The following is a 19535-nucleotide window of genomic DNA, read 5'->3' on the forward strand; positions in this document are numbered from 1 at the left end:
TATACATATGTGCGTCCTAAGTGCAGAAAAATTAAAATAGTATAGTGTTTAAATGCCTATAGGTTTAAATGTCAGTAGTAGTAGATTTTCAAACTCCAGCCAGTATCTCTCTTAATTTGAGTGAGCTTGATAAAGAATTATTACATATGAAGCAATTTAAGTATTCTATTAAATTTTAAAAATATGTTCCATGAATAGTGATTTTTAAAAGTTGTTTATTTTGAAAGAGCGTGTGTGCGTGTGATTTGGGGAGGGGTGGGGGAGGGGGAGAGAGAGAGAGAGAGAGAGAGAGAGAGAGAGAGAGAGAGATCTCCTATGAGTAGAATCCTATGTTTTTGTCCTTTTGTGGACTGGCTTATTTCACTTACCATGTCTTCAGGGTTCATCCACATTATACCATGTATCAGAATATATTCCCTTTTTAGGGCTGAATAATATTCCATTATACATATATACCCCATTTATTCATTTGTTGATGGATACTTTGGTTCTTTCAGCCCTTAAGCTATTGTAAATACTATTGTTAGGAACATGCTTGTAGAGATCTCTTTGAGACCCTGCTTTCAGTTCTTTTAGGTATATACCCAGAAGTGGAATTGGCTGGGGCATATGGGAATTCTATTTTTTTTTTTTTTGGAAGAACTGCCAAAGTGCTTTCCACAGCGGCTGTGTCATTTTACATTTCCTACCAGTAGTGCACAGGGGTTCCACTTCTTCCATGTTCTTGCCAATGTTTATTTTGTTGTTCTGATAGTAGCTGTCTTCGTGGGTGTGAGTGGATCTCATTGTGGTTTGATTTGTATTTCTCCTGTGATTTTTAATGCTGAGAGCATCTTTTCATATGCTTGTTGGGCCATTTGTAGATCATCTTTGAAGAAACATCTCTTCAAGTTCTTTGCCCGGGTTTTAATCAGATTATTTGATTTTTTTGTTGTAGGAGTTCATATTTATATATTCTGGATATTAACCTCTTATATATGATTGGCAAATATTTTCTACCATTCTGTAAGTTGCCTGTTCAGTCTGTTGATTGTGTCTTTTAGTGCACAGAAGTTTTTAAGTTTAATATAGTCCCACATGTCTGTTTTTCTTTTGTTGCCTGTCAGATCCAGGAAATCATTGTGAAGACCAATGTCATGAAGCTTTTTCGCTTCTGATTTCTTCTAGTTTTATAGTTCTGGGTCTTGCTTTTTAGGTCTTTAATCCATTTTGAGTTAATTTTTGTATATGATGTAAGGGTCCACTTCCATTCTTTTTGCATGTGTCTCTCCAGTTGTCCCAGAACCATTTGTTGATGAGATTGTCCTTTTCCCATTGAGTAGTCTTGGCACCTTTGTGGAAAATCATTTGACCATGTATGTAAGGGTTTATTTCTGGGCTCTCTGTTCTCTTCCATTGGTCTACATGTCTGTCTTTGTGCTGGTACCACACTTTTGATTACTTTTTTGTGATATGTTTTGAAATCAGGAAGTGTGAAACTGACAACTTTGTTGTTCCTTTCAAGATTATTTTGGCTATTAAGGGCCCTTGAAGATTCCATAAGAGTTTTAGGATGGATTTTTCTATTTTTGAGAAAACGTCATTGGGTTTTTGAAAGGCATTGTATTGAACCAGCAGATTGCTTTGGGTAGTATTGACATGTTAACAATATTAGTTTCTTCGGTGTAAAAACATGGGATGTCTTTCTTTTTTTTTTTTAAGTTTATTGTGTGAGAGAGCATGTGTACCTGAGCACAAGCAGGGGAGGGGCAAAGAGAGCGGGAAAGAGAGAATCCCAAGCATGCTCGTCATGGTAACATACAGAGCTGTGGAATCACTATGTTGTACACTTGGGACTAATGTAACACTGTGTGTCAACTACACTTCAACTGAACAGATCGAAATTATATTGGGGGGGGGTGCTGGGAGGAAGAATATTCTCACTCAGGAACAGGTATTAAATAAGTCTGTTCTGTTCTTTTTACAGGTTCTGTTGCTATTGTAAAATACAAATTAGAAATAGAAAATACAAATGCCATTTGTCCAACTGTTGCTGATTTAGAGGAAAGCTGTTGGTTTTTGTATGGTGATCCTGAAACCACCCACCTTACTGAAGACATTTTTTTTAAAGTTTATTTATTTTGAGAGAGCGTGTGCATGTGAGCATGAGCAAGGGAGGGGCAGAGACAGAGAGGAGAGAGAATCCCACGCTGACAGCGTGGAGTCTGACATGGGGCTTGATCTCCTGAACCATGAGATCATGAGGTGAGCTGAAATCCGAAGTTGGACCCATTGAGCCAGCCAAGCCCCCTGGGATGTCTTTCCATTTATGTCTTCTTAAATTTCTTTCAGCAGTGTTTTATAGTTCTCATTGTTCAAGTCTTTCACTTTCTTGGTTAATTTCTAAGTGTTTTGTTTTTTTCTGATGCTGTTAATGGAATTGTTTCCTTAATCTGCTTTCCAAAATGTGCATTGTTAGTGTATAGAAACACAGCTCATTTTTGTGTGCTTATTTTGTAACCTCCTACTTTGCTGAATTAATTTATTCCAATGAGTGTGTGTGTGTGTGTGTGTAATATTTAGGGGTTTCTACATACAAGGTATATCATTTGTAAATAGAGCTATTTTATTTCTTCCTTTCCAACTTTGGATGCCTTTCTTCTTGCCTTAACTGTTCTGGCTAGAGCTTGCAATACTGGGTTAAATAAAAGTGGGGAAAGCAGGTATCCCTGTCTTGTTCTTGATGTTAGAGGAAAATCTGTCTTTCACCATTGGGTTTGATGTTAGCTGTGAGTTTTTCATATACGGCTTTTATTATGTTGATGTTTCCTTCCAGTTCTAGTTAAGTGTTTTTATCTGAATCTTATTTTTTGTATAATAGTACTTTGAAACTAAATAGTGTGGAATTGTTTTCTATTGCTTATGCTGTTAAGTATTTTTGAAGACAGACTTTGAGGAAGAAAATTACAGAGCATCAAATACAATCCAGCAGCACGTTAAAAAATAGAATCTTCTTACTCACTAGGGAGAGTTGATCTTGGGATGTAAGGAATCGTTTATCATGAGGGAATTATTAATATAAGTTAGCATATTTATATAGTGGAAGTCTTGTAATTATTTTCTTTCTGGTAGATAATTAATAGGTATTTGCTATGTATTTTATTTAGAATTGTTTATTTCATTTAGAGCTTGCTTAACATGTTAGTCATCCAAAGGCCAGAATCACCTGTAATGGTGAAGCATTAGAAACATTCCCATTAAAGTCAGGTATAAAATGGAATCCCATCATCACCACTTCTGGATGTTAAAGATGTAATTAGGTAAGAGGATGTATGTATACATGTAAGTATTGGTAAGAAGGAAGCAAAATAATACCCAGAAAACCCAAGAGAGCCAATTGATGGGGAAAAAAAACAAACAACTGTTTAGAATAAGAGATTTGTAGAAATTAGTCACAAAGTTAATATAGAAAAACAAAAAACAAAACCCCAGTAACTTATTTAAGCAGTAAACAGAAAGTATGAAGGAAGAAAGAATCCTACTTACAATATCAAACAACAAAAACATAGAAATAAACTTCAGAAGTGTATGGCACTCTAGAAGAAATTCTTTTGTTCCGCTGAGGAACATAAAGGAGAGCTGAACGAAAAAAGTCAGTAGGAAAACAATGCTGGGCATGGTATCCCTTCCTTTTTAAAATCTTTTAACTTTAGTGTGATCCAAATCAAATCATTTTAATGAGTCTGTTAGGAACTTTGAACATAGCTAAAATACTTATTTTTAAAGCCTTTAATTGCATCATCTATCTCATGTTTAATTCCAGTTGACTTTTTTCTGCACTGTTGATCACATTTTTCTTATATATGTCATTTTGAAAAATACATGTAGAGATTTGGGATGCTGTTATCTTCCACTGAGGAGTATTGATTGTTGTTTGAGCAGGCAGTTGTTACTGATCATTTTGAACTTTGTAAACTTAGTTTTATGTTTTGTTAATTGTGCATCTGTGGAGGGTCCAAGATTTCTTAAATTCCCTAAAGTGATAGGACTTAGCCTCCAAACTGTTTCTCTTGTGGCTTTTTAGGTTGAGTCTAACCTATGTCCTAGAACATAGGACATGTTGTTCTAGGACATGATCCTTTGTCTCAAGGGGAAGCTTTTCCAACATCTCGGTTGAATGCCAGGGATTTAAGGAGGTGTTTATGGGATCTCTAAGTTCTGGCAACCCTGTGGCTCCTGTGTCCTCCACACTGCTTCTTGCCCCCTAGCATTGCTCGCTTCCTAGTGACTTGTTTCCTCAACTCTGTGGTAGCTCATACTTGGTAAGCCTTATATGGTCTCACTCTGTGCATGGAAAGCCCATTCACTCTCTGGACACACCCATGTGGACTTCTGGAGGCCCTTCCCTGCAGTTTTCTACTGTCCAGTGCCCTTAATTCTGATTTCTGCCTGCTGTGTTCTGCTTGGACTCCAGCTCTTTCTTCCAGGTCCGAAAACATACCTAGGTAGAGAGCTGGGTAGTGATAGGGTTCACTTTTTGAGTTTTCTTGTGCCGTTTTCTGTTGTTTGAAAGATAGCTCCTATTCTGTTCAGTTTTATAATTATTTAAATTATAGCAGAAGCACTAGTCTGGAGGCCCAGACATTCCAGCCTAATTGAGAGTCTTGGAAACTTGACAAATGATTTTAAAGGTTTTTGAAAATACACCTGAAGATGAGTAGAGAAATTCTGAAAAAGAATAAGGGGAATGTGGGGGTGGGTTGGAGTAACTTTTACAGTTACTAAATGTGTTCTAAAGTTGTAGTGGGTAAAACATTATTGTTCAGATACATCACTGGGGAAGAGGGTGAAAAACCTTTCGGGATTTATTATGTGGTAGTGGTGGCTTCTCCGTGATTATAAGGTAGCTTATTTAAGGTTATTTTAGGGGTGGCTCAGTAGGTTAAGCATCTGACTTCGGCTTAGGTCATGATCTAATGGCTTGTGAGTTCAAGCCCCGCATCGGGCTCTGTGCTGACAGTTTGGAGCCTGGAGCCTGCTTCCGATTCTGTCTCCCTCTCTCTTTGCCTCTCCCCTGCACGCGCGCGCCCTCTCTCTCTGTCTCTCTCTCTCTCTCTCTCAAAAATAAACAACAACAAAAAAAAGAAGGTTATTTTAGAATGTAAACAGACTAACCATTTGGGAAACAATGAAGCTGAATCATTCCTTCACTACTATATCATAACTGACTCCAGATGGATTCAAGATTAAATATTATATTGAAATAAAAATAACAGTGCAGTACCAAAAAATCAGTAAAATTTTTTATTTCTTACAGTCTTGGAATGGTAAATGCCTTTGTAAACAAAGTTTACAAAAGTAAACAAAGGTTACAAGGTTTACAAACCTTGTAAACAAATTATTTTCTGTACTGCAAAAAATAACATCAACAAAATGAATAGGTTCAGCCAACAGTGAAAAATAGTTGTAATATTTCAGGTCATATTGCAGTATCTTACTGATCAAAGATTAGCTTTTATTGGGGCGCCTGGGTGGCTCAGTTGGTTAAGTGTCCAACTCTTGATTTTAGCTCAAGTCATAATCTAACAGGTCATGGGTTTGAGCTCCACATTGGGCTTTGTGCTGACAGCACAGAGCCTGCCTGGGATTGTCTGTCTCCTCTTTTTCTGCTCCTCCTCCACTGGTGTGCACGCTCTCAAGATAAATAAACATTAAAAAATTACTATATCAGTAAGCAATTAATAGAAGTGTAAATGAACAATGAATATAGGGAAGGACGCACTATCCCTCTCATTTAAATAAATGCAAATAAAATAATGGTGCCATTTGATAGATTGATAGAAATCAGAAAAGGTTAATATCCAGTGTTAGAGAGTATGGTGGAAATGTACATTGTCATTTGCTATTTGTGGGAGTATAACTGCTAGGATTGCGGTATGTTTCATAAGCAAAAATGAGCATACTCTGATTGAGTCCTGCAGAGCAATTCCATATAATTGTTTATCCCATTGATTCTCAGGGTACATCAGGCAGCTTTATGGGCCTAACTTCAGACTTACAGAATCAGATATTTTTGTGGGAAGCTTAAAAGTATTTTTTAAATTATTTCTCTTTGTGCTTCTATTCTTAGAGAACCATGGATTAATCCAAAAGAATACTCTTAAGAGTATGCAGATATCAGTGCATAGATGTTCGATGGAACATTGGGAAAATAATCACAAAATAATTCGCGTCAATTAGCATGATAACATACAATGTGGTCTTTAAAGGGAATGCTCTGTATGTAGAGACAAAATTGGTAAATGAAAAAGCAGGTCATAGAACTGGATGCATAGCATGATTATATAATTAGAGAAACGATTTATGTCTGTATATAAAATATCTGGGAGATCTACAATTTTAGTAGTGGTTGCTATGACTTATACAGCTTCTTTTACTTTTCATGAGCGGGTTTTATAGTAGCAATTCAAGCATCAATATCAATAAAGAGCCATGCACTTTTAGAAATTGCATGTGACCCCTGAAACATACATAGTTTGATACTAGGTTAAGTAAATTCATTGCAGCTAGATGAAACCTTTTTTGAGTAAAGAATAGCTTAAACTGAGCTTATGGGAGGCTTCAGTGGCTTGAATTGAAGCGATGTTATATAGTATGTTTTCTCAAAAACCATTTTGTTGTGATACTGTATTGCTTTTTCTAAGCTGTATATTCATAATACTAATGCCTTTTTGTTTTTTTGTTTTTTTGTTTTTTTACTCTTTAAAGAACCCTCAACAACTAGTACTTCTTCAAATTACCCAGATGTATTAACAAGGCCTTCTCTTCATCGGAGCCATATGAATTTCTCCGTGTTGGAATCTCCTGCACTACACTGTCAGCCCTCCACATCCTCGGCATTCCCAATTGGCAGTTCTGGATTTTCCCTTGTAAAGGAAATTAAAGATTCTACCTCTCAACATGATGATGATAACATCTCAACTACCAGTGGTTTTTCTTCAAGAGCTTCTGATAAAGGTATTCTTGGTGTTTGGTAGTAAAGTTAAATTTCATGGGATAGGTTTTTTCTTACTTCTAATTTTCATTTTCTGTTTATAAAAATTGAGGGCCTTGTAATTAGTGCTCTAACTATGCATTACATATTTTTGTTTCAGATATAGCTGTTACAAAGAACACTTCAGTGCCACCTCTGTGGTCCCCAGAGGCTGAACGTACTCATTCACTCTCACAGCACACTGCCACCAGCTCAAAAAAACCAGCATTCAACTTGTCTGCCTTTGGAACACTTTCCCCTGTGAGTACTAGTAAGATTGGATTCAATCACATTTGTTTTGAGTGTTTATTGCTCATAATTTATCATTTTGTTTCTGTGCAGTCACTTGGGAATTCTTCAATCCTTAAAACAAGTCAGCTTGGAGATTCTCCTTTTTATCCTGGAAAAACAATGTACGGTGGGGCAGCAGCTGCTGCAAGACAACTGAAACTCCGAAACACACCGTATCAGGTTGGTTTGAATAGGAGGACTGATAATGTTAAAAATTGTCAAGTAATTAACGGCACTCCAATGGAGTTTTGGTTTGGTTATTTTTTGGTAAAACGATACCGTTTTCATTTAGGGACTATCTGAACGTTGTATTCGACTTAAGTGAATATTTATTCATTACACTTGTGAGCATGTTATGTGCGTCTGTGTTTTAGGAAGTGTGATGATTAATTCCTTTTTTAAAAAAATTGAGGTGTAAATTATGTATAGTAAAATTTACCCTTCTTAGAGTATTTGCATTTTAACAGAATACATACAGTTGTGTATGCACTCTGCAATCAAAGCATTGAATAAACATTTCCATCACAGCAAATTGTTACCTTGTGCCTCTCTGTTGTCAACCCCTCTTCCTACCTCTACCCTCTGGCAACCACTGATCTGCTTTCTTTCCCTGTAGTTTTGATTTTTCCAGAATGTCATTTAAATTTAATCCATATAGCATCTAGCCTTTGAATCTGGCCTCTTGTACTTAGCATAATGCATCTGGAATGGATCTTTATTTTTGCACATATCAGTAGTTCCTTTTATTGTTGAGTTGTAACTTGTTTATCCTATCCATTCACTACTGAAAGGACACTTGGGTTTGATGTGATTTGGAACAGTTGTGAATAAGTGGTTATAAGCGTGTTATGTGAACATTAATTTCCATTTCTCTTGGGTAAACACCCAGAAGTTGGCTGCTGGGTCTTATAGTAAGTATACATTTAACTTTCTAATAAATTGCCAAACTGTTCTCCACAGCAAAGTAATGCTGTTTTCTCAGCAAAGTAATGGAAGAGTGTTCTCGCCAGCACTTGTCATCAGTTTTTCATTGTTTTATTTTAGCCATTCTTTTTTTTTTTTAATTTTTTTTTTTAATGTTTTTTATTTATTTTTGAGACAGAGAGAGACAGACCATGAACAGGGGAGGGGCAGAGAGAGAGGGAGACACAGAATCGGAAGCAGGCTCCAGGCTCTGAGCCATCAGCCCAGAGCCCGACGTGGGGCTCGAACTCGCGGACCGTGAGATCGTGACCTGAGCTGAAGTCGGATGCTTAACCGACTGAGCCACCCAGGCGCTCCTTATTTTAGCCATTCTAATAGGCATGTTGTGGTATCTCCACACCACCGTGGCTTTTATTTGTGAAATTGAGCATCTTTTCATGTGCCTGTTTGCCATAGAAGTGTCTTCTTTGGTGAAATATCTATTCAAATCTTCTGCCCATTTTTAAATGGGGTCGCTTTCTTATTAATCAGTTTTAAGAGTATGCTACACCTTTATTAAGTCCTTTATTACATACGTGTTTTGCAAATGTTTTCTCCCATTCTCTGGCTTAAGTCTTTTACAGAGAAGTTTTTACTTTTCATGGCATTCAGTGTATTGGGTTTTTTCCTTATATGCCTCATGCATGTGGTGTAGTATGTAGGACATTTTTGCCTAGCCTAGGGTCACAGTGTTCATCCGTGTTTTCTAGTGGATTTATAGTTTTAGGTTTTGTTTTGTTTTGTGTTTTTAAAGTTTATCTTCTTTTGAGAGAGAGAGAGAGTGGGGAAGAGGCAGAGAGAGAAGGAGAGAGAATCCCAAGCACACTCTTCCCTGTCAGCACAGAGCCCCCCGACTCAAGGCTTGAACTCCTGAACTGTGAGATCATGACCTGAGCCGAGGTTGAGAGTTGGTTGCTTAACCAGCTGAGCCACCCAGGCACCCCATAGTTTTTTTGTTTTTTGTTTTTTTTTTTAAGTTTGTTTGTTTATTTTGAGAGAGACAGAATAGGAGGGGCAGAGAGAGAGGGAGAGAGAGAATCGCAAGTGGGCTTCACACTCTCAGCGTAGAGCCTGATGCACGGTTCGAACTCACGAACTATGAGATTGTGACCTGAATCGAAACCAAGAGATGGAAGCCTAACCGACTGAGCCATCCAGGCACCCCCACAGTTTTAGGTTTTAATTTAGGCTTCTGATTTATTTTGAGTTAACTTTTGTATATGGTATGTATCATGTCATGAGGGATCAAGATTCATTTTTTTTTTCACATAACGAATGTCCAATTTTTTTAGTAGCATTTGTTGAAAAGGTTGTGCTTTCTACATTGCATTGCCTTTGCATCTTTGTTGAAAATCAGTTGACCATATATGTGGTTCTATTTCTTGACTTTCTATTATTTTCCATTTCTATGTATCCTTTGGCCAACTCTACATTCTTTTGATTACTATTGCTTTATAGTGTTGAAATCGGTAATGTGAGTCCTCCAACTCTGTTCTTTTTCAAGCTTGTTTTGACTTTCCTAAGTCATTTACTTTTTCATAATTTTAGAATCATGTTACCAGTTTTTACAATCTATTGGAATTTTGATTAGAATTGTATTGAGTCTGAAGGTCAATTTAGGGAGAAGAATATACATCTTAATAAAATTGAATCTCCCAGTCCTTGAACACAGTATGTCTCTCTATTTAAGTTTTTGAAATTTCTTTCATCAGTGTTTTGTAGTATTCATCACACAGACCTTGCACGTATTTTGTTAGATTTATACCTAAGTATTTCTTGTTATTTGGTATTAATTAAGAATAAATGACTGTGGGGCACCTGGGTGGCTCAGTCGGTTGAGCATCCGACTTCGGCTCAGGTCATGGTCTCACGGTTTGTGGTTCGAGCCCCACATCAGGCTCTGTGCTGACAGCTCAGAGCCTGGAGTCTGCTTCGGATTCTGTGTCTTCCTCTCTCCCTTTCTGCCCCACCCCCACTCATGCTCTGTCTTTCAAGAATGAATAAACATTAAAAAAAAAAAAATAGCTCCAATAGTCTGTTCCATAAATTGAATACATAGTCAGAATACGTTCCAGCAAAGAAAATTTCAGGCTCATTTAACTTCCTTGGTGAATTCTACCAAGCATTTAAGAAAGAAAGAATACCAATCTTATGCATATGTTTTCGTATAATAGGAGGGTACACTTTCCAACATATTATGGGGCCAGTATTACCCTGATACTGAAACCAACCAAAGGCATTACAAGAAAGCCACAAACTAATATTTCTTAGGCATTACAGACCCAAACCTTCTCTATAAATATTTGTAAAGAGAATCTAACATATATAAAAAGGCTACTATTTCATAATCAAGTAGGGTTTATCTTGGGAATGCAAGGTTAGTTCAACATTTGAAAATTAATGTGAGCTACCATTTAAACAAACTAAAGAATAGAAACTGTATGGTTATCTCCATAGATGCATAAAACACATTTGACAAAATTCAGCATCCTTTCATAATAAAAATTTCCTGCAGCCTGAGGAATAAATGGGGATCTTCTCAACCTGATAAATGGTATCTACAGAAAATCTTTAGCTAACATCATACTGATGGTGAGAAACAGAGTACTGTTCTCCCAAGGCCAGGAAGAGAACAAGGCTGTCTGCTAGCATTGCTGCTGTGTAGTGCTGTACTGCAGGGCCTACCCACTGCACGAAGGAAGAAAGTGGTACTCCTATTCATAGACAACATGCTTATCCACATAGAAAGGCCTAAGAAATACAAAAAAAGTTATCAGAACTTAATGAGTTCAGCAAGATTACAGAATACAAGGTCGTTATGCAAAATCAGTTGTATTTACATATAAGCAAAGAACAGTTGTAAATTGATAATAAGTTTAAGGTGAATCCCACCATCCCGTATTTTATCCTATGGGTTCTTTGAAGGCCATAAGAAATTGTTTTGTCTATATGGTGTTGTGCTTACATTTACAGATTTTGACATTTTAAAGATGGAGGAGTAATTATGCTTTCAGTAAGTAGACTCTTGGAGAGGGGAATCTGTGAAGATGAGTCTATGACAAACATAGAAATGGCATAGAAACAAGTATATTTTAAGACTGTCTTGTCTTTAGTTTCTTGTTTTCCTAATTAGAGGATGGTTTCATGTATGTAGTTAACAGTAATTATGAGTGTTATTTCTGAATGTGTTCATGAAGGGCAGTATTTTGTTATTTAAGAAAATGTTAACTAGATGTTGGAGTTACACAGGGAGCTTTTTCTAAAGCTTAAACTGGATCGTATTCTTTAAAAAATTTTTAAAGTTAAAATAATAGTTCAGCCTGTTAGTAGATACGATGATGCAAGCCTGTGATTCATAGAATAGTCCAAGTCTCAGTATATTCTTGCTTTTCTTCATTTCTTTCTTACTTTGAATCCTGTACTTTTTAATGGTGAATTGTGACATACCCTTAGAATCTGTCTCAACACAGGCTTCCAAATGTTTATCGCTGACGTTTGGGACAAAGCTAATAATTCCTTTCCTAGAGTATTAGAGCAGGGAGGTATATTAAAGATTCTGTAATTCAATTCCATTTTGTTGATTAGCAAACTAAAGCCCTGAGTGGTCAGTGGCCAGTAGAATCCAGTGACAGGACAGACTATCAGATTTTCCTAGAGAATTCTAATGTTGCTTCATGTTTGCCCAAGCCTCTGGCTTGAACAACAATTCTTAATGGGCATCAAGTTCTTAATAAAACTAATGGAGAATCATGCAGCTACTCTGGAAATGTTATCATTGTTTGGTATCGGACAGAGAAACATTTAAAGTCGTTATGGTTCAAGTTTTCAGATATTGTGAGCTATTTGTAGAGATTGGGTTGTGTTTCAATTGTGATAATATCTTTATATTAAGCATTACCAAACTTGCTTTGTGGTAGTCATTTGGTCATTGGAATGTTGTAATGTATTTTTGAGAAAAGGAACTGTTTTAGTTGGAATTTGTAAACATTGCTTATGTATTAAAGGGTACTTGTCTATTCTTTATAAGGTTTTTTTCCTTAACTTCAATTTTAATAAAGTTAAAAGGTTATTAAGAAATAGCCCGAGTATTTAAAATTTTTTCTTATTTCAAAATTTGAGAAATTAGTTTAAAAATGCGAATTTCCTTTACAATAGAGCCTACAGTCTCTTCATTTAGTTATCTTGGAATTTAATTAATACCCAGAATAACTAATATTTTAATATAGTTCTCATTTATTTAGTTCTTTGATTTACTTATGTTTATTTTTTGTTGGATTACAGTTGACACACGATGTTACATTAGCTCCAGGTGTACGACGTAGTGACGACACAGTGACTCAACGAGAAGTGTTCTTTGATTTAAATATCAGGGATAAATGGGTCAAACTAATGCCAGAACTTTATACCAGTGATCTCCCTTTTCCCATTTAACATAGTTGCAGATCTTCAGTGCGGTGTGTGCTGTCTTTCTTGTTTCTGATTGTAAAAGTCATTGGCTTTTCAGTAAAAGGCGTAAAGAAGAAAAGTTGAACTTAGGCATAATGACACCATCCAGAGATAAATTCCTGTTAGGACATTAATCCTATTTCTTTTCGGATATATGTTCTGTTTTGTAAATACTTTTATTTCCTGAAATCTGTGCTTTAGAGTTTATGGTCCAAAACAGTAATGCAACGTTTACTTCATAGGCACCAGTCAGAAGGCAGATGAAAGCTAAGCAGCTGAGTGCACAGTCCTATGGTGTGACCAGTTCCACAGCTCGGCGGATATTGCAAACTTTAGAGAAGATGTCAAGCCCTCTCGCGGTAAATTTTTAGAATCACAAGTAAATGTAGGTATATAACAACATTTGACTTTTGTGAAAAATTTTAATTTTGGTATTGTTTCAACATTAACAGGATGCAAAAAGAATCCCGTCTGTTGTTTCTTCTCCCCTGAATTCTGTAAGTTGACTTATAAACCTTTTATAAGAGATAACATTTTTATATATTGGTGATGAAAGTCCTGTTTTTCTCAATTTCCAGTCTATTCTAATGGCATTTTACTTTTTCAGCCTCTTGATAGGAGTGGAATAGATACGACCTCAGACTTTCAGGCCAAAAGGGAAAGGGTAAAACTTCTTTTGCCTTTATTTACTTAAAGTTTCAGCAGTTTTATTGTATTTATTTTTTAGTTAGTAAATATATAAATTGAATTTGATAGTCATTAGGGGACACGTTTGAAAGATAAGATTTGTTTCCTTGGACATTGTGGCGGCTTGTGAGGGCCTGCCTTAGCACAACGCTATATATGTAGTAAGTGCTCAGTACTTTTTGGTTATTTGCCATTTCCATCTTCAGCGTCGTGGTAGTCTATGAGTGACTCAGACTTTTTGATAAATAAAAATAGGAGTGGACAGTGCTTGACATGTTTAGTAATTATAGAAGTTCAGTGAACTAAACCTTCATTGAGCATAATCCTCTTTTAAACTTTCCTCATTAACATGTCAAATCTGTTGTGTGTAATAGAATTTCATTAGTCAAAATAGTGTTCCAAGATACTGGAACTCATAAAAAATATAACTTAGATTCTAATATCTTGATGACCCTTTCAGTGTATTCTATTTGGTTAAAATTAGTTTTGGAGGTTACTGTGGAAAAATTAAAATGCTTGATAGAGTTGAAGAGGTATATTTTTTGTAAGTCATACTTGCGGCTAGTTAAGTATCCTTCAGGAGAAGCAGAGTCCCAGATCCTTACTTGTGAAAGCTTTTACTACAACACCAGTTCCCTCAGAAGTCACTAATTAAAATTATCATAATTTTCTGAATTCATTGTGAGAACTGTGTGTGAGATATTGGTAAATTATAATTATTTTTACTAAAATTCTGCAGAGAAGAAGGCTAAAATTGAGAGTTTGGGGAGGGATAGTGTTACTTCATAACACTATCTAGAATTAACTAGATGTTTGTGGTCAGGCAAGAGAGAATCCATTATTAGCCATGGCGATGGGATTAATTTATGGCATTGGCTGCTTTTTTCACACTCCTGTTTTATATTAGATTGTTTAAAAAGTAAATTAAAAAATTGTACCATAATACGAGTTCTCATTGATAAAAGTCCTTATTAATGTTTAAGTGTAGTATCAATACAGTTTTATTAATGGGTGTGAAGACACATAAAGGCCAGAATACAATATTGTAGTTCATGTTTCACAGATGTAACAGTCTACAGAATAGACTGTCATTGAGTTATAAGATCACAGTTGTGATGAGGATTTAGGGAAGAGCTAGTATGCAGGAGCTTTGCCTTGGAAACCAATGTTGTTCACAGCTGCTGCTAAGAGAAAGGACTGTATTCATTGTATTACAGTCTTTGGACAGAGTACAAGTTCTTGGCTTTATGGTCCTCTTTCACCAACAGGACTTTTACTGTGTTTCCGTGTTGCAGAAGACTGTTGACAAAACACTTGTGTGCTCAGATAATAATGCCAGTTTATTTTAGGATTTGGAATTCTTTTTTTTTTTTTTTTTTTTTTTAATTTTTTAAGTTTATTTAGAGAGCGCGCACGTAAGTGCACGCGCGCGTGTGTGTGGAGGAGGGTCAGAGAGAGAGAGAGAATCCCAAGCAGGCTCTGCACTGTCAGCCCAGAGCCCCACGCAGGGCTTCATCTCACAAAATGTGAGCTCATGACCTGAGCTGAAATCAAGAGTTGGCTGCTTAACTAACTGTGACACCCAGGTGCCCCTAGTATTTCAAATTCTTAACACAGTTTTACTAATAAATTTTAAGACTTTTAGTTTGGTTTTTAAATAACAATAGGGGAAAATTAACTTGGAGAGAGGTTTGCTCACAGTTTTAGCAATTATTTTCATAGCTAGTTTAAAAATAATCTTATTTCCAGCTGAAGGATATCTAGAGAGTAATTTGGGGAAAATGTGGCAAAATCAGTTTTAGTTTCTGTATTTGAAATTCAACATGTGAAAACTTAGATTTGTAGAACAGTTTTGAATATAGTTTCCATTTTTCTGCTTATATGAAAAGTCATTAAGTGTAGAAAAAAATAGTCTGAAGCTATTTGGAATTTTATTATATACAGGTTTACATATAAACCTATTACTATTCTATTACTATCCATTTTTCCTTTTAGTATTTGTTTGCATATACTGGATATTTCTCTAGGCATTTTCATGGTCTCTAGCTCACATTAGCTATTGCCAGATAACGTTTAGGTATGTGTCACCGATATATATGAAAAAAAAGTTTTTTCTATGATTTCTGATTACCTATAAGGTGGATTCTCAGTATCCCCCCGTTCAGAGGCTCATGACCCCGAAGCCGGTTTCCATAGCAACAAATAGAACTGTTTATTTTAAACCGTCTCTGACCCCATCTGGTGAATTAAGGAAGACTACTCAAAGAATAGATAAAAAGCACAATGTGAGTATGTGTTTATTTTCACTATTCTTTTTTTTTTTTTTAAACATTTATATGTCAGAGAGAGACCCGGTGTGAGTGGGGGAGGGGCAGAAAGAGAGGGAGACACAGAATCCGAAGCAGGCTCCAGGCTCCGAGCTGTCAGCACAGAGCCTGATGTGGGGCTCGAACCCACAGACCGCGAGATCATGACCTGAGCTGAAGTTGGACGCTCAACTGACTGAGCCACCCAGGCGCCCCTATTTTCACTATTCTTTGGATATTGATCAAAATGAGTAAGAATAAATAATATACGAGTACTCCACCATTGCAGTCTAGCAACTAGGTAATACGTAAAGTTTGTGTATTAGTAATGGTTACGAGTTGGTGTGCCTTTCAAATGGCTGGCACTGTGATCAAATCGTAAATTAGTATTTACTAGTAAGTAACACTAGTATGTACTCATGGTTTAGATGAAATAATTTTGCCAGACTTGCTTTATTGGTGTGTTTTGTTTGTGTTGTTGAACCATTTGAAAATAAAATTTTGTATAACACATCTGTTCACCCCTAAGTACTTTGGCATGCGTTTCCTAATTACTTCTATATTACCACATCCAAAGAAATTAATGTAATATTGTCTAATATCTAGTCCACATTCCAGTGTTGTTTACAGCTCCTTTTTTGAATCAGAATCCAAGCAAATATCACACATTGCTTTGCGTTTTCTCTTTCTGACCTCAAACCTTGACCCTTACCACATTGTTTTTTTTTTTTTTTAAAACAACTGCTTTATTGAGATGCAATTCACATACCTAATTGAAGACTACAGTGGAACAGTGATTTTTAGCATATTCACAGGGTTGTTTGGTCATTACCACTGTTAACTCTAGAACATTTTTATAACCATTCATCCCAACCACCCAAAATCTCATTCCCACCCCTCCTTCTCCAGCCTTAAGCAACCACGGATCTGTCTCTATAGATTTGCTTGTACTGGGCATTTCATTTAAATGGAATCATACAATATGGTTTTTAGTGTCTAGTTTGCGTCACTCAGCATGTTTTCGAGGTTCGTCCATGTTGTAGTGCACATCAGAACTTGACTCCTTTTTATGTGGCTGAATGTCTCATTGTTTGGATGTGCTAGATTTTGCTTATCCTTTCATCAGTTGAGGGAAATTTGGGTTGCTTTTACTTTTTGATTGTAATGAATAATACCGCTTTCAACTTTGCTGCACAGGTGTTTTGTAGACATATGTTGCGGTGTCTCTGGGGTCTGTACCTGGGAGTGGAATTGCCAGGCACATTGGTTTTTGAAGAGACCAGGCCAGTTGTCTTAAAATGTCACCATGTTCTGGGGTTGTCTGTTTTCTTGTGTTGTTTAGCTAAAGTGTGTTTTTTGTACTTATTGTATTTACAGGGTATCTTATGCATTACTTGTGCATTTACTTATATTTAATCTCATCTCATCTTCATAATCTAATTTATTAAAAATTTTCAAGCTAAAGTTGACAGAATAGTAGTGTTTAGCCATTACTCATTGCTTCACCAAATCATTAACATTTTGTCATACTTGCTTTATTAAAATTTTAAAAATATTTCACATATAATTTTGGATTCATAGACTTTGCAAGAACAGTTTTAAAACTTCACAATATACTATATCCTAATTTTACTGTGTGTTTCCTACAAACAGGGAATTCCTTTAATGTAATAATTGCGGAATAATTATCAAAAGCAGAAACTTAACGTTATACAATTCTGTGATCTGATCTATAGATTTTATTTTGATGCTGCCAGTTATCCCAAAAGAAAAAAATTCAAGATTGTGTATTGCATTTTTTAGTTTTCTTGTCCCTTCATCTCCTTTAGTCTAGAACAGTTCCTTAGGGTTTTTGTTTGTTTTTGTATTTCCTAATATTGAGATTTCTAAAGTGCAAGTAAGTTACTGTGTAGAATGTCCTGCAGTTTGGGAATGTCTGATGTTTCCTCATGATTAGATTATAATTATGTGCTTTTGGTAATTAAAGCCGTGGCAGCGGTAAGATTTTTTCACTGCGAAGTGATGATTTTGTCTTTTGTAATTAATAAATATCTGGTGGGTAGATAACTGAGAGGATAAATATCCTCTCAGTAGTTAGTAGTATTGGTGATTTTTGCCTAAACCTGTTTGTAGATTGCCAGTGGGTGGTTTTCTAATTCCACCTATCTTTCAACATTAGTTGACCTCCTACTGGAGGAAAAGTTTTCTTTAATCTCATTTACATATCTATCTTTGAATGTGTTTTTAAAGTCAACTTTAATTCTCACATTCTGTAGTTTATAATCCTTTATTAGCATTATTTTGATGTTCATGTTCTATCATTCGGCCTTTGAACTGGCTCCTGTGTCCTTTTAATATTTCCTCTCAGTTTTTTGTTTTTGGTTTTTTTTCCCCCTCAGTTTTTGAACATTTAGTTGCTTTTGATGTAAAAGAATCTAGGCTTGTCCTGTAAGTTTCTGGTCTCAGCCCTGTGATTTGCTAGTTCTCTAAGGAGCCATGATACTCTTTTAATGGAAGAACTTAAATTAGAGGGATGCATTTCCCAAAGAAGATCCTTGTAAATTTGCTTACACCTTTAATAGGCCAGAATGAGAGAAGAGTAAAAGTATTTTTGCGGTCTGTAAGTGTATTAATTTTGTGTACTAGTATTTTATTGAAAGGGCAGTGTGCTCAGTGACATTTTATGTGTATAGTCATGTTGTAATTTAGTTGCTGTTCAGAAAGCAGGGTATAAGTTGGAAGTTTTAGGATTCACTCACTAAAAACCCATCAAATTCCTGATTTCAAATATTAAAATGGATTGACAGAAGGAAAGTATTAAGAAAATGAAAACAAATAAGCAGGCATGTAAATCTGGTGTGCTCATCTTATTCTAGACTGGATATGAGAACCCTGTGACACCAGGACAAAACAGAGAACAACGAGAAAGGTAATGCGTCTTCATAGTTAAGCTTCTTTATATGTCATTTGTAAGGTCTGTGTTTGACTTATGTATGTTTTTTTGAAGATTAAGAAGGTTAAAAAACAAACGTTATGCACACACACACAAATCTGTCCGCATTTATTATTTTTTTTATTAATTTTTTTTAAACGTTTGTTATTTTTGAGAGAGAGCAAGCAGGGGAGGGGCAGAGAAAGAGGGAGACACAGAATCAGAAGCAGGCTCCAGGCTCTGAGCTGTCAGCACAGAGCCCGACGCGGGGCTCGAACTCAAGAACCACGAGATCATGACCTGAGCTGAAGTTGGCCGCATAACTGACTGAGCCATGAAGGCACCCCTCTGTCTGCTTTTAAAATCACATTCAGTTGTATATTTATTTTCTTGTTAGCAGTTCTGATTTTTAGGTATTCAGTTAGTTAACAAGTTATGGACCAGAGTAATATATCATTTGTTTTAATTTTCTTTTTCTTTGCCTAGTGGCTTTTCTTACCCAAATTTCAGTATGTCTGCAGCCAATGGTTTATCTTCTGGAGTAGGTAGTGGAGGCGGCAAGATGAGACGAGAGAGAACACGCTTTGTTGCATCTAAACCTCCAGAGGAAGAGGTAGGTTATACGCTTATATTCTTGAAGTTTATTAAAAGCTTTGGTGTAGTGGTGGTGGGGGGAGTTCTGGAAGGGTGGGTCTTGGGGGAGACCCAGCACAGGAATGAATAATCTGCCACTGAAATAGTCCCTTCCAAGTGAGTGTGCATGCATGTGTGTGTGTTCAGTTAGCGGGCTTTTTGAACCACCTTCACTGTGACAGCACAGAAAACCTAACCTGGTGTTTTATGGGTACCATTAAAAAGCCATAATTCCTTTCAGTAAGAGAATTACAGCTGAAATTCT

The 19535-nt window shown here is 36.2% G+C and overlaps 1 protein-coding gene across 13 annotated transcripts in view; it reads left to right on the plus strand.

The window, feature by feature from the left end:
• The window catches only part of NUP153 (nucleoporin 153), a 92320-nt gene that overhangs the window by 34997 nt on the left and 37788 nt on the right, over nt 1–19535 (plus strand). For 11 of the 13 annotated variants that reach the window (XM_060614736.3, XM_060614724.3, XM_060614727.3 and 8 more), the window contains 9 exons: nt 6748–6996; nt 7134–7273; nt 7355–7483; nt 12955–13071; nt 13165–13209; nt 13320–13376; nt 15538–15684; nt 18582–18634; nt 19124–19250. In XM_060614736.3, the coding sequence (XP_060470719.1) occupies nt 6748–6996; nt 7134–7273; nt 7355–7483; nt 12955–13071; nt 13165–13209; nt 13320–13376; nt 15538–15684; nt 18582–18634; nt 19124–19250 (1064 nt within the window). Of the gene's footprint in view, nt 1–1980; nt 2245–6747; nt 6997–7133; nt 7274–7354; nt 7484–12954; nt 13072–13164; nt 13210–13319; nt 13377–15537; nt 15685–18581; nt 18635–19123; nt 19251–19535 lie in introns of those variants that run through there. The other 2 variants (XM_060614735.3, XM_060614730.3) reach the window with 2 other exon arrangements.

Source organism: Panthera onca, chromosome B2, assembly GCF_046562875.1.
Source record: "Panthera onca isolate mPanOnc1 chromosome B2, mPanOnc1 haplotype 2, whole genome shotgun sequence".
NCBI classification, from domain to species: Eukaryota; Metazoa; Chordata; class Mammalia; order Carnivora; family Felidae; genus Panthera; species Panthera onca.